General features: G+C 62.3%; 1 protein-coding gene across 1 annotated transcript; it reads right to left on the minus strand.

Moving 5' to 3' along the window:
• Positions 1 to 5,629: 5,629 nt before the first annotated feature.
• Positions 5,630 to 10,410, minus strand: LOC137156868 (insulin receptor substrate 1-like). Its single transcript, XM_067553878.1, has 3 exons — positions 9,645 to 10,410; positions 6,827 to 8,248; positions 5,630 to 6,398 (listed from the first exon to the last, which is right to left on the minus strand). The coding sequence occupies exons 1-3, from the start codon at positions 9,979 to 9,981 to the stop codon at positions 6,391 to 6,393; spliced, it is 1,767 nt and encodes a 588-aa protein (XP_067409979.1). The 5' UTR covers positions 9,982 to 10,410; the 3' UTR covers positions 5,630 to 6,390.
• Between the last annotated feature and the right edge of the window lie 3,406 nt (positions 10,411 to 13,816).

Genomic DNA, 13,816 nt, shown 5'->3' on the forward strand with positions numbered 1-13,816 from the left:
GCAGCCCCCCCAAGTCCCACACCCCATGGGGCTGACCCACAGCAGAAGGTGTCTGGCCCGGTGTCCCCCCTGTGGTGAAATCTCCCTCGTGCCCCCTTGTGCGTCATGGGGGGGCTCGTTGCAGTGGGGCACCCCTGTGGTGTAGGGCTGGGAGGCCCCCCCTTGCCCCCGCCCCCCCGTCTAACTTCTCCTCTCTCCTGCCAGGAGACCCTGTGCCAGCCCCAGCACGTCCTGAGCGACGAGAGCTTGGCCCCGCTGGCGCTGACGCTCCGCGCCCTGCTCCGCGCCGCCCAGCCGCAGACGATGCTGCCGCGCCCAGACGGCAGCTCCGGCGAGATCTGAGGGCCGGGGGCCCTGGCCATGGGGGTGGGGGCTGCGGGGCCACTGACTGCACCACTCTGGGGCCAGGCCCCACGGCAAGCCATCGCCCCAGGGAGGGCATGTGGGTGCGGCTCAGCCCCAGCTGGGGCAGGGAGCAGCTCTTGCCTCTTGGCCCTGTGGTCTGTCCATCCATCCGTCCATCCCAGCTGGAATTGTTCCCCCACCTATGGCCCATGGCTTGGTGCCAGCAGTGGGATTGGTGGCGCGTGCCCAGCTCCCGGTGCAGCCCCTGGCACCTGACCCTCCATGGGCCGTGCCAGCAGCGAGCCCCCCTCGGGCTACACGGGGCAGGGGAGGGCTGTTTTATTTCACTGCAAGGAGGAAACCGAGGCTGGGCCTCAGCTGATCCCTCCACCTGGTGCGACGCCCTCAGGCTCCCTGGCTGCTCTCCCATGCCCCCCATTCCCCTCCAGTGGGAGGTTCCTGGCCATGCCGCACACACCCCCCCCCACCCCCCACACGGCTTGCTGGGTCCTTGCCGGCTCGGGTAGCCGGGTCTGGTGTATCAGAGTGGGGGGTGGGCTGGGAGCCAGGGCTCCTGGGTTCTCTCCCTGGCTTTGGGAGGGGAGTGGGGGCTAGGGGTTAGAGCAGGGACTTGGGGGGCAGGACTCCTGGGTTCCTTGCCCAGCTCCCAGGTCTGTTATGTCCTCTAGTGGAATAAAGCAGTAAATGATCCACCTCTCTTGGCCTGGGGACCGATCTCTGCCCCTCTGTCACCGCCCCCCCCGCCCGTCCCCTCCAAGTCTCCAGCCTCAGTTTCCCCTGCCCAATCTCAGCTTGGCCTGGCGGGGGAGGCCGTGCCCTTTGCTGCTGGCACCTACCCCGCAGGGCCCCCCAATGCTCTGCCTGGGGCTGGGGCTCTGGGATATGGACCGAGTGCACCTGGGCTCAACTCCCCAGCCTGGACCCCACCTCACACCCGCTGGGGGGCCAGGGCCAGCCCCTGCTACACCCCCAGGCTACCTGCCCTGCTCCTGTTCCCACCCCGGGAGCACCTGGGGAGGCCCAGTTGTGGGGGGAGCCCAGCTCTGCCTGGCCTATGGCTCGGGGCCGAGCCTTTGTCTGGCAAGCGAAGCAAGTGCCACGTGGGCCGCGGCGTGCCCAGCTCTGGCTAATGCGTGCCCCCAACTGCTGGCTGGGGCTGGGCACAGGCCGGGTTGGCCACTGACCCCCCCAGCGGCCCTACAACCGCTGCAGCCAGGGCCCAGGCGGGGCAGAAACATTGCCCCGGCTGCAACTTGCCGCCAGCCGGGGTCACAGCCTGTCGGGGGCTTGATCGGGGCGGGGGGGCTCATTAGTCACCCCTGCTAGCCGTGCGGCTTTGCCAGGGCCTGGCCGTGGAGCGAGGGAGAACGGGCCACTCGTGACATGCAGCAGTGCAGAGCACGGCCCCGGTGGCTGGTTTCTGGCTGGGCGCCTGTTAGCCGCAGAACTGCCTAAAAGACACCGACAGAAAAACGTCCTGCCAGACGACAGCTGCGGCCGAGACTTTGGGTCCCCGTCTAACCAGCCGCCCCGCCCCAGAGGTGGCCACATCTCAGCGCCAGGTGAGGGGGTCCCTGTAAAACCAGCTGTCCCACCCCAGAGGTGGCTGCATCTTTAAACCCCACCTTTCCCCCCAGGGCTGTTTTCTCCTGTTCTGCAACCACCCCCGCAGCAGAGGCTCAAACCCAGGGCCACAGCCTGCTACACTCCCCAGGGCAGGCCCATCCCCGCCCAATCTCCTGCCTCAGTTTCCCCTGATCTCAGCTCTGTTCAACGAGCATTTCATAGGGCCCAGTGCTGTCACTCAAGTTCGCTGTCCCCCCCCCCCCCGCATATCAGGGACTCCCTGCAACCCCCCCCCCCACACCATTCTCCCCATCTCAGTGCCCCCCCATCCCCTGGCCCATATGAGGGACTCTCTGTGACCCCCCCCCCCCCCATCTCTTCCTGGCTTCCCCCAAACTCCCCAGGGTTTGGAGCTGCCTGGGGCATCCCACACGCAGGGCAAAGAGGGCACCCCGCATCTGCGGCCAGCGTTGTGGAGGGTCACCAGGGACACGGCCTTGCCCTCCCACCTGGGCCTGCAAACTCAGGACCCCTGCCCAGATGGGGGAGCGCCCCCGGCTGGCAGCAGTAGTTGGACCTTTATCCATCAGCTGGCAGACCCACCCGCAGCAGGGAGTTAGCAGAGACCCAAACACACCCTGGCCCGCCCGACCCTTTCCTGCAGCGCCCCCCCCCCCCAGCACCCCCCCCAGCCTGGCTTCCCACCCTCACCCTCTCTGCATCGACCCGAACAACACGGGGGCAGCCGCCACTTCACACCTTTTATTGCAACTTCACAACAGAGATGCAAATAAAACTGAGGCCCAAAAGCCGGAGGGTTTGTGGAGGGGGGATGCCGGGGGGGGGGGCATTCGCAGTTTGTCACGTCCCTCCCCCCACCTGACAATGCTCCCCCAGGGGGGCACAGGACACGGGGGGGGGCATTGAGTCAGCAGCTGGTAGGGTCACAGGCACTTGGGTGGGGGGGTTTGCAGCTGGCACAGAGATTAGCTGGGGGGGGGAAGGCACCTAATTGCGTAGGCCCTACAAAAATGGCCAATGCTACAAAAAGGTCTTTTCACGCTGCCACAGGCAGCTCAGGCTGGGGGGGGCACTCTGTAGCCCCTACGGAAACAGAGCCAGACTCGAAAGGCAAACGTGCGCGTGGCCATGTCCTTTCCTTGCCAGGAGGGGGGCAGCCGGATGACAGCTAATTCTGTAGGCCCCACAAAAATGGCCACTTTCTCCTTTCACTCCCCTGCTGGCGACGCATTCGCCAAACCCCGCGTCACGGCCTTTCCTCCAGCCGGGCCCGGGGGGTTGTTTTTGGCTGAGCTTTGCAGGAGACGCTGAATTCGAACCCCCCCCCCTCCCCTCCCCTCTTATAAACCGACACCTTTGCGCTGGCAGAGAAGATTTACCCACCAGCCCGGCTGGCACCCGCGTTTCCCCCCGCGCTGTGCAGCATGATTTGAACCCAGGATTCGAGCTGGGCCTGAGACAGGCCCCTCACCTCCAAATCTCCCACCTGGCCAGGCAGCGCAGCAGGAGCCTCAGCTGCAAACCGCGCTTGGTTCTCAGCCCGTCACACGCCCGCATTCGGGATCGATTTGGAGCTGTGCCCCCTGCAGACAGCCTGCGCTGCCAGCCACGTTCAATGCCTCGATGAAGTGGTTGCAGCCATTTAGCGAGACAGGAAAACAGAATTAAACCGGCTTAAATGAGGAAAAAGAGACTTTGCAAAAGTGCGTTTTAGTTATAAATAATGTGACGGCCTCGTTAACCGGCCAATAATCTTATGACAGGGATTAACACCCGCGCCGGGGGGGGGGCGTTTAAACACACAATGCATCTGAGGAAGATTTCGCTTGCAGACCGATTCTCTTAAATTACACGGATTTGCCAGCGTTATTCTTGTGCCGGGCCCGGTTGAAAACCTAAACCAGCTTTGAAGAACCCATTTAATTCAGGCTGTTTTCATCTGTAAATCTATTTTCCTAAATATTATATACAGCAGCTGCACCCGCGTCTCTCGCACTCACACGCAATCCATAGTAAATACCAGGCGTCGTTGCAAACGTAACGTTCACTTGCTTCGCAAAGAGGCCCTGGGGAGGCAGCCGAGCCGTGATTCGAATTTTTTCTTTTTCGCAACGCCATTTGGGTTAGGAAATTTTCATTTCCAAACCATGCAGCGCTGCAAAATGATATTGAGCTGAGGCCTGATGCAAAAATCTCTTTTCCTGATTAGCCCTGCATTGCGAAACAAAGTGCTTTTAGTTACGAGAGTTGATTCGAAAAACAAAATCTGACTAGATTGGCTCAATTGGCGCCAGATTTCCAGTCACGTTTATAAAGCCCCTTTAGGATAATGGCTTTGCAAATAGCCCACGATTACAACTCAAATTTGCAAAGCCTCTTCATTGGAGAAAGATTTTGTGGTTGAAAACACATTTGCAAACCCAGGCCAGTCTCTGAATCATGTTTAGCGGGAGAAAGCAAACGGACTCCCACCAGCTGATAATAATTTTGCAAATTTTCTTAATCCACAGAAACAAGGGAAAAGATTTTTAGCAAGCCGGACGTCAGGACTAGTTTGATTTGCAGCCATTTTTGCAGGTCAGGGAGAGAATTTTTGGAGAACAGATTTGCAGAGTGATCACGGGAATTTTATAAAGTGACAAATTTAAATGCTCCGGCTGCATCCTTCTTGATAAGGCAGGAGAGAGGCCCGTAAAATTAACACTGAGTATATTTAAATGTTGTAAATATCCAGTTTTACAATCTGAGATGAGCTGCAATAAAACGGCCTTGTTATAACCAAAAAACCCATTGCTAACGCTCCGGTCCTGGAAAGGGGGGGACCTTTTGTGACCCAGAAAATCCCATTTCTAAACGCCTGAGTCTGGAGAGAAGCAATGTACTTTGCAATAAATACTGCACCACAAATGCACCTTCTGGATCCTCCGACAGGCAAAGGGAAACATTTTTGCAATGAAGGCGTCCAAAACTGAATTAAAAACTCCCTGTTGTGCAAAATCAGCCGGCAAAACTGGATTCTTTTGACCCTTAAAACAACCCCAGTTCCAGACCCTCCATCGCGCCACCAAGAGAAATTCTAACGCTGCAAATCTTCGCTCCCTCCATCTTACTAGACAGCAACACGGTTCCCTGTCCCCACCGCGTTTCCCATGCCAGGAGCTGAAGGAATTGGATTTCTTTTACAAGCTTCATTGCAAAAATATGTTGCTTGCTGGCGAGCCGAGGACGCAGCAAATGGGAATATTTAAATTTTGCAAAAAATCTGAATCGAAACAAAGCCCGTTTCCTTCGCTCAGCCCTTGCAACGCAGCAAACGAAGCTGGCAACATTACTACGCGCCCCCCCAGCTCTGGAAACAGGTGCAAACGCCTCCCGGGAGAGCTGCCTGGTGCACTCACAGGCCTCCCCAAACGGACCGGCCAACATGCACAGAGAATGACGTGGGTCTGCCTCTCCGGCCGCCCCGTTCCCCAGTTACTCCCGGGCTGCTGGAGCCGGCTGGATCCCCAAACACACCCCCCCCCCCCCCCCCCCCCGGCCCCGAGCGCTCACAGAGAGAGCTAGAAATCGCTTGGTTTTAAAGTGAAATTTTTTAAACCTAGTGCAAAAACCACAGACGGGAGCAATTCAGAAGGCAGAGATTTGGGGCAGACGTTTTGGGCCTCCCCCCCCCCCCCCCCCGGCCAATCTGAGGGGGCTGAAGCCAGGGTCTGTGGAATCGGGTTTGAAAGGGGGGCGGGCACCTGACCCCCATCTCGTGTGTGATCTGGGGGGGTCCGAGCCGCCCCCTCCCTCTGCCTCATGCGTCAGCCCTGGCGTCTGCACAGCAGAGAGAGAAACCAAAGCTCTCTGCTCAAAGGCATCGAACCGAAGATCAATCTGGGGTACAGCTGGGGCACCCCCATCTCCCCCCAATACGGGGGGGCAGCAAACCACAGTGCTCAGAAGGGAGGTCACGGCAACCCCAAAGCCGCAGGCAGGCTTGGGGGGGGGGTGAAGGCACCAGAGTGTTGACGGGGGCGACAGGAGTGGGGTGCAAAGGGGTGACACCAGCACAGAGGGGGTGAACTCTCCCCCATAGAGGACTCATCACCCCCCGGCCCTCCATGGCCAGGTTCTAGGGCATCCCCCCATCTCGCCAGTCCAGACGGCAGAGAGCCAGCGACAACGAACCAGGCGCCCCCAAATCTGTTTCTTTGGCCTGGTCTTTTCACCCTGACGAGAGCCGGACCCCGGAAACAAAGGCACTTAGAGGGGTTCACGGGTCCCTGGGAGCAAACCGATGGGCGACGTCTGCGGAGGTGCCACGAGGACTGGCGGGGCGACACTGGCGCCCCAATGCAACCAGCTCTGGGGTGGAGCGATGCTGAGTTGTGAGTCAGTGCGGAGGGGATGGGGGAGCCCCGAAGTCACCCAACCGCACAGAGAGCAGAGGAGTCAGCACCCTGCAAGGAAGAGGTGAGCATGGGAATTAAAACAGCGGGTTGAGCCTCCCGACAGCCACCTCTGGGGTGGAGCATGGCGGCCGTTTATACAGGGATCCCTTGCTCAGTGCTGAGGTACAGCCATCTCTGGGATGGGGCTGGCAGGGGCTGCGGGTCGGGAGTGAGGGGTCATTGGGAGCTGAGCTCACCCCCATAATGTGCCCCCCCCCAGCTCCCTGCAGCACATCGCCCCCTACTGAGCCCCTTAGTGCCACGTTGCGTGTGCTGACTCCCGGGGGAGACCCAGAACCACCCCGACCTCTTTACACCCCCAAATACCCCCACTGCATGCTCTGCCCCCCAACTACCAGATCCCTACTCCCCCCAGCTGGGTACCTCATCCCCATGCCTGCAACCCACAGATCCCCCCCCTCCCCACCCCCCCATACCGGGTCTGTCCTTTCCGCCCCGGCACCCCTGCAGCTCCTGGGAACGGTGGAAGTCGATGCTGGCGTAGGCGTGGGGGCTGGCGCTGGCCCCTGCCCGGGGGCTCCCTTCCGGGCCGCCCCCCTCCTTGGCCAGGTCCAGGTCGATGTAGTTGAGGCCCAGCTCTGGGCCAGCGGCCTCCTCCCAGGTGGCGGCACCGTGGCGGGCGCCCCACTCCGCCAGCGGGTGCGGGGCCTGGCACGTCTCCCCGGTGGGCCACCGCCGGGCACGGGAATCAGCCCTCGCCATCCGGGCCGCCGGCTGCGCTGGGCCAGGCCGGTACTCAATGCTGATGTATTCCCCGGGGCTGCGGGAGGCTGGGGACGCCGCTCGGCCGGGGGCCGAGCCGGGGCCATGCCAGGGAGACGCCCCTTCCGCCTCCTCCAGGCTTTCGCTGCTGGCAGAGGAGGAGCAGGAGCGGCGCCCGGGCACGGCCGCCTTGTAGGAGCGCGGCAGGGAGAGGAAGGGGCAGGGGGATTTCCCGGGGGCGCCGGCCGAGCGGCCCAGCGGCGACATGTTCACGTACTCGGAGGGCTGGAGGGCCGGTGCCCAGCCGTGCCCGCCGGGGCCCCAGCTCTCACCTGGAGACATCAGCATGTAGCCGCCGGCGTCGCCCCGGGGCGGGGAGAGGCTGGCGGGGCTCATGGGCACGTAGGCCTGCTCCCCGGCGCCCAGCGCTGCCCCAGGCTGCATGGCCACATAGCCAGGCTCCGCGCCGCGGTTGAGCCCCTCCGGGTAGGACACCGAGACCCCCACCGGCGCCGGCTTTCTCTGGCCCAGAGCCAGGGGCGGCAGAGACGCCCGCTTGCCTTTCCCCCGGGCGCCGCTGCCCCGCGCCTCGGGAGAGCCCCCTCCGGGGCTGGAGGACGCCCCCTCATCCGAGGAGGCTGGGGTGTGATCCCCGGGGGGGCCGTCAGCCCCCATGCGACGCCCGGAGCCGACCTGGCCGGGTGGGGGGGTGGCGGCAGGCCGGCGGCGGGCCGGCACCGTGATGGGCGCAGAGGCCAAGGACTGGCTGCGGCCCCGGAGCCGGCCCTCCTCGCTCAGGGCCTTCATGGCCTCCAGGATGGTCTCGTGGATGTTCTGGGCCACCACCAGGTCCTCCACTTGCATCCACAGCTCGCCGGGCCCCGTGGCGGCCGAGCGCCCCACCTCCAGGAAGAAGTAGTTCTCCGAGTGGCCGCAGCGCCGCACGCTGAGCAGCTGCACCACCAGGCAGGCCGCGCTGGCCCTCAGCCGCACCAGCTCCACCGTGCTCTCCGCCAAGCACAGCCGGTAGACCCCCACCAGGTTCTTGGCCTGCCCCAGCCCCTTGGGGCGCAGGCTCACCTGCCAGACCTCCCGGAAGGGCGCCGGAGATGGAGCCCCGCTCCCCGGCGGCTGGCCTGTGGGAAGGAGAAGAGAGGATTCGTTGGGGAGGGAAATGCGGCTGGCTCTGGGGAGGGAAGTAGAGGGGCCAGAGATGGCGCTTGGCTCTGGGGCGGGGCGGCTGGTTATACAGGGACCCCTCGCCCGGTGCCAAGATGCGGCCACCTCTGGGGCGGGGCGGCTGGTTATACAGGGACCCCTTGCCCGGTGCCAAGATGCGGCCACCTCTGGGGCGGGGCGGCTGGTTATCTGGGGATCCCTGGCTGAGCCTGGATACAGGTTGAGGGCTGGGGAATGGCAGGTGAGCAGAAGGGGGGGAGGGAGAACAGGTGGGAGGGCAGGACCAAGGAATAAACAGACCCAAACACCCCAGTGCCATGGCAACCACGCACGTCACCCTGGCGACTGACTGTTGCCATGTGGACGGAGGGGGGCACAGCCGTGCCAGGATGCTGGGAAATGGCAGGGGGGGGTGAGGTTATTTGGGCAGCTGGGAACAGAATTGAATATTGAAGCAAAGAGATTTCCTGGAATATTCCCCTGCTGGCCCCGGGGAGAGAACCCAGGAGTCCTGGCTCCCAGCCTCCCCCGTTCTGACCCACCAGGCCCCCGGGAAAAGGGGGGCAGGGAATGGGCTGTACCCACCAAGCTGCCAGCTGTATACACAACCCGCCACCCCACATGTCCCAGGACCCTTTGTCGCCTGCCCCCTCCCACCCCCCACTCAGCTCTGCCCAGGGGCACCCACATGGCAGACACCCCCCACACACAGATCAGACACACAGACGCCCAGCACATCTCTAGTGGCTGTGGGGGGGCTGGGAGCCCGGACGCCTGGGTTCTCTCCCTGGCTCTGGGAAGGGAGGGGGGCTGGTGGTTAGATCAGTGGGGGTTGGGAGCCAGGACGCCTGGGTTCCATTTCCCAGATCTAAGGCTTCCCGATCTCCCTGCCCTCGCCCGGGCAAAGTGCGCCCCGTCCCTCCCCGCTGCAGGAAGGGGCGGCTCATAAAGCTCCGATCTGGATCCAAACAGAAGCCGAAGAAATGCGCCAATTCCCCCCCCCCCCCTCGCCAGGCACAGCATGTCCCAGCCGGGACCATTCACCCAGAGCAGGGGGCAAACTGCACCCGGAGCATCCTGTGCCCAGTGCAACAGAGACAAAGAATCCCACAGGGCCTTGCCCCGGATGCCTGGGTTCTCTCCCCAGCTCGAGGAGGGGAGGGAGGGCTCGTGGTCAGAGCAGGGAGGCTGGGAGCCAGGACTCCTGGGTTCTCTCCCTGGCTCTGGGCTGCCCCAATGTCTTTTTCAGCCACTCTCCCCGCGTGCCAGCCTGCCCCGCCCCACACCACAGCTCTGCCCCCCCTTGCCCGCCCTCACCACCCCCCGTGCCCTCTCGCCGTCCCATGCCCTCACCCTGGACCCGCAGCTCCATCATGGCGCTGTACCAGGCCTGCTGCTCGGCGGCGGTCTCAGCGGCCAGCCCAAAGGTGCCGTCTCGCCCGTACAGCACGATGAGGTGCCGGTGCCGGGCGTCCGCCCGCTTGTGGATGTTGAGGGCGCCCGCCAGGGGGAAGGTGCGCTTGGGCCGGGCGCCCCCGGCCTGGAATTTCTTCTCACTCTCGTACCACTCCAGGCGGGCCGGGCCCAGCTCGCTGGGCGCCCGCAGCGCAAAGAACCGGCGCCGCTCCGACTTCTGCTTCCGCAGGTGCCCGCACAGCCGGACGTCGGCCAACGGGGGGTCGCCCTCCATGGCCGGGGACGGGAGACTTAATGCATGCTCCTCCCCAGCTGCAGTCGCAACGGAGCCAGGAGGGGGCCCAGGTTGTATTGCCTTTCGGGGTGCGATTCACCGCACGCCTTCTCTTTCTTTTCCCCACGGTGCCTCTTTTGGGGTGCCGCCCGCCTTTGCACCCGGATAATCTTCTCCCCAGGCGTTCATTCCAGCTGTTTTCGGGGGGGGACAGTCTCCCGTTTTGCAGCACCGTCTCTTTTAAGGATAGCCGCCAGGCAGGTCAGCTGTGAGGGGAAAATCACCACCGCCCCGGCTTTTGCAACAGCGCTTCAGATCCTGGAGGGGGGCAGCCGCCGCGTGGCACGGGGCTGCAGACGGATCCCGGCCCTGGCCCGCGAGCATCGAGGGACCAACGATTTCATGCAATTGCCAACGATCTTCCTCCTCCTTTCGCCTCCTGCCCAGCCGCACGCCCCGAAGTCACCGTGGAGCGCCAGGCAGCCGCTGAGATTTGTGAGCGAGTCGGGCAGCCAAGTCACCTCCACGGGTGCCCAAGTTAGGCCTGACCAAGGAGAAGAGCAAAGTCTCCAGGGGTTGCAAATAAAGCGTCTTTGCAAATTTGCTCTGCTGCAAAAGCAGCTTTGGAGAGGTGCAGCCGTGCCCCCTGGTAGGCCCTAGCTGGCGATGTGCAATCTTGTTTGCACTAGGATAAGCATTCCTGAGTTTCTTCTTTTGCAATCGGCTCCGGGTTTGATTTTAATAGAAATCACATGAAGAGAAGAGAAATAAATCATCCCAGTTTTTTTTTTTTCCATGTGGTTTTTCTAGTCCCTTCTGCTGCGAAACTGGAAGCCAGGCCAGAAACGAAAAAAAACCCAGCCAAACAAGCCCGCCGTCGCGCGTTGGAAAAGGAGACGGTGGCAGCGTTTCTCGCTGCAAAGAAAAGTCTGCCCGTCTGCAAACAGCTCGCTCCTCGCCGGAGGGTTTTCCCGTGCAAAAGTTTGGGTCGGAGCCTTTCCCCTCCGGTCCCAGAAACGGACCCGAGCCGGCGGCGCGACCGTTAACGTCGCTTCCCCTCGCTAAGCAAATCGAAAAGGGGATTTGCAAAGCTGCCGAAGGAGCGGCGAAGGGTTATTGGTGTTTTTTTTTTGCATAAGAGGGACATTGTCACGCTGCGGCTTCCAGGCTCAGCCTCAGTTTTAAATGCAAACACGGAAAGGGAGGCGATGTCTATTTGCCAAACCAGTTCGAACATGGAAGGAGCTATTTATATTCCACGCTGCTGAGGTTTTAAAATAAAAATCACACCAGGGGGCAAAAGCCAAAGGAGGGTTTTTGTCACACCCAGAAAAAGAAGCGACTTGCCCCAAAGATCGGTGGCGCCAGAAGGGGGCATTTAAATGCCCCAGGGCCTTGCAGGAAACGCAAACCGGGGCAGCAAAAATAAAAAAGAAGTGGCCACGGTGGGTTTCCCCAGGCGAAAGCGGTCGGCAAACGCTCAGATGGGCCCCCCCACGAGTGCACCTGAGCCCCATGGGAAATTGAAGCTGTCGGGTTTGCTCGGGTCGTTTTCAGGCACCAGCCCCCCCGGCCTGCCATGCACCCTGCAACTGGCGCAGTGACTCCGGGCTGGGGGACAAGCCCCCCCCGGTGCAGGGACCCCTCCAAGCTTTGCAAAAATTAAACCAAGGTGGGGGGGGAACCCCACGGTGGCTGCAGGCTCCAGGGCGATTTCTCCTCCCTGCAGAGATGGAGGCAGACGCCAGCCAAGTCCCGGCCAGGCCTTGGGGGAAACCCACCAGAGCTGGGGGGGGGGGGGAGGGGCCAGGAGCGACCCTCCCCCGCTGCAACGACTCGGTGCCATGCGGCTGCGGGCTGATTGATGGCCCCGCAGGCTGGGCGGAGGGGGGGCGGCTCCCCGTGGGAGGGGGGATTTAAAGGGCCAGCAGCGGGGGGGGGGCAGGATACTGAGCCTCCCCCCCCGGTCCTAGCACCAGATTTCCTTCCCACAGGTGGGGGGATAAGAGGCACTCCAGCCACCCCCCTCTAACCATCCCCCCGCAGTCACAGCTGCTCCCTCCCCCGGCAGAAACGCTGCTGCATCCTTATAAGACCCCGTTATCTTCCCCCAGCAGGCGGAGTGACCCAGCGCTGGGACCCCCAAAACTCTCTGGGTGTGAACCGGCTCCAGGGTTCGCCTTTTCCGTGTCCTGAGCCGTGACACAGCTGCTCCACCCCAGAGGTGGCTGCATCTCAGCGCCGGGCAAGGGGTCCCTGTATAACCAGCTGCCCCGCCCCATTGGCAGCCCCATCTCAGCCCGGGGGGAGGGGTCCCTGTATAACCAACCGCCCTGCCCCATTGGCAGCCCCATCTCAGCCCAGGGGGAGGGGTCCCTGTATAACCAGCCGCCCCGCCCCAGAGGTGGTTGCATCTCAGCCGAACGGGGCGAAGGATTCCCCCTCCCCTTCCTGGGACCCAGCCCTGCGGTTCTGGGGCACGGGGCGTCAGCCAATGGGAAAGCAGCGTTGGGCTCCGACGGCAGAACGTAACCATCCCTCGTCCAATCAGTTGCGCTGCTGGGGCTCCCTGCCCCACTTAACCCCTTCCTCCCTGGTCCCCAGACTCCCCATCCCAAAGCCCCCTCCCAGGGCCCGGGGCCGGTGGTGCTGCGGGGGGGCCACCGGGAGGGGGGAGTTGCCAGTTTTGCGGGGTCTCCCCAAACTGTGGGGGCCACTGAGGGGCGGAGGCAGCTTGCCTGAGTGGGTGTGATTGTGAGTGGAGGGGTGTGAGTGTGACTGAATAAGGGATTGTGAGTCACACTTGGTTTGTGTGAGAATGGGAGTGTGATTGTGTGTATGAGGGTGTCATTGTGTAGCTGAGGGTGCAATCGTGCAATTGTGTCTGTGACTCTGCAGCTGAGTGCATGATTACAAGCCCATGTGTGTGTTTGTGAGGCTGTGTGAGAGATTGTGGCTACGTGGCCATTTGTGTAGACGTGTGTGTAATTGTGCAGGAGAGTGTGTGCGTGATTGTGAGTCTGTTATTGTATGTTGCTGGATGTGTGATTGTGTGTGTGCTGGTTTCATTGAGTGTGATTGTGAGTGGGTGTGTGACTGTGTCTCTGATAGTGGGTGGTTGTATGTGCAGTTGTGTGGCTGTGAGTGTGATGGTTGTGTTGCGAGTGTGAGGCTGACTGCAATTGTGAATGGGACGGTTGTGCTGGTGAACGTGTGATTGTGTGGCTGTGTGTGGATATGAGATTGTGCGGCTATGTGTGGATGCGATAGTGTGTGTGATTGTGAAGCTGTGTGTGCCTGCGATGGTGCATGCTGGTGCAGCTGTGAGGGCAACATTCATTCACAACAACGCACTTCACACCCGTGAGCGAGGGTGTCTGCTAGTGTGCGATTGTGTGGCCGGGCGGGTGTGCGACTGCCTGTGGGGGTGTGCCCAGCGGTTGTGCACTCGGACACCTGGCTGTCCAGGGGACAGGGAGGGAACGTGGCCGGGTGTTGGTGTCACTGCACGGTTAGTGACACGTAACGGGGGTGTCAGGGCTCTGGTGCGAGATTGGTTGTGAGTGAGTGTGCGGGGGAGGGTGTTTGATTGTGTTCGAGCTCCTGGGAACCCCAGTCCTGGCTCCGGCCCCCCAGCGCACGGCCCTGCACAAACCCAGAACAAAGAGCTGCCGCTCCTCCCACCCCCGCCCCACGGAAACCTCCAAAGCCTGGTTGAGCTTTTCGTGGGCACCTGGCAAAGGGGGCGAAGGATGGGGCGGGAGGGGCCGTGGTGCGTACAGGGCGCTGTGGTGGGGGGGCATGGCAGACAGCCCCACACTTTGGGGTGGCTGGG

The sequence above is a fragment of the Emydura macquarii genome, unplaced genomic scaffold (assembly GCF_026122565.2).
Source record: "Emydura macquarii macquarii isolate MOO-44397 ecotype Brisbane River unplaced genomic scaffold, CSIRO-AGI_Emac_v2 contig_306, whole genome shotgun sequence".
Lineage (NCBI taxonomy): Eukaryota > Metazoa > Chordata > Testudines > Chelidae > Emydura > Emydura macquarii.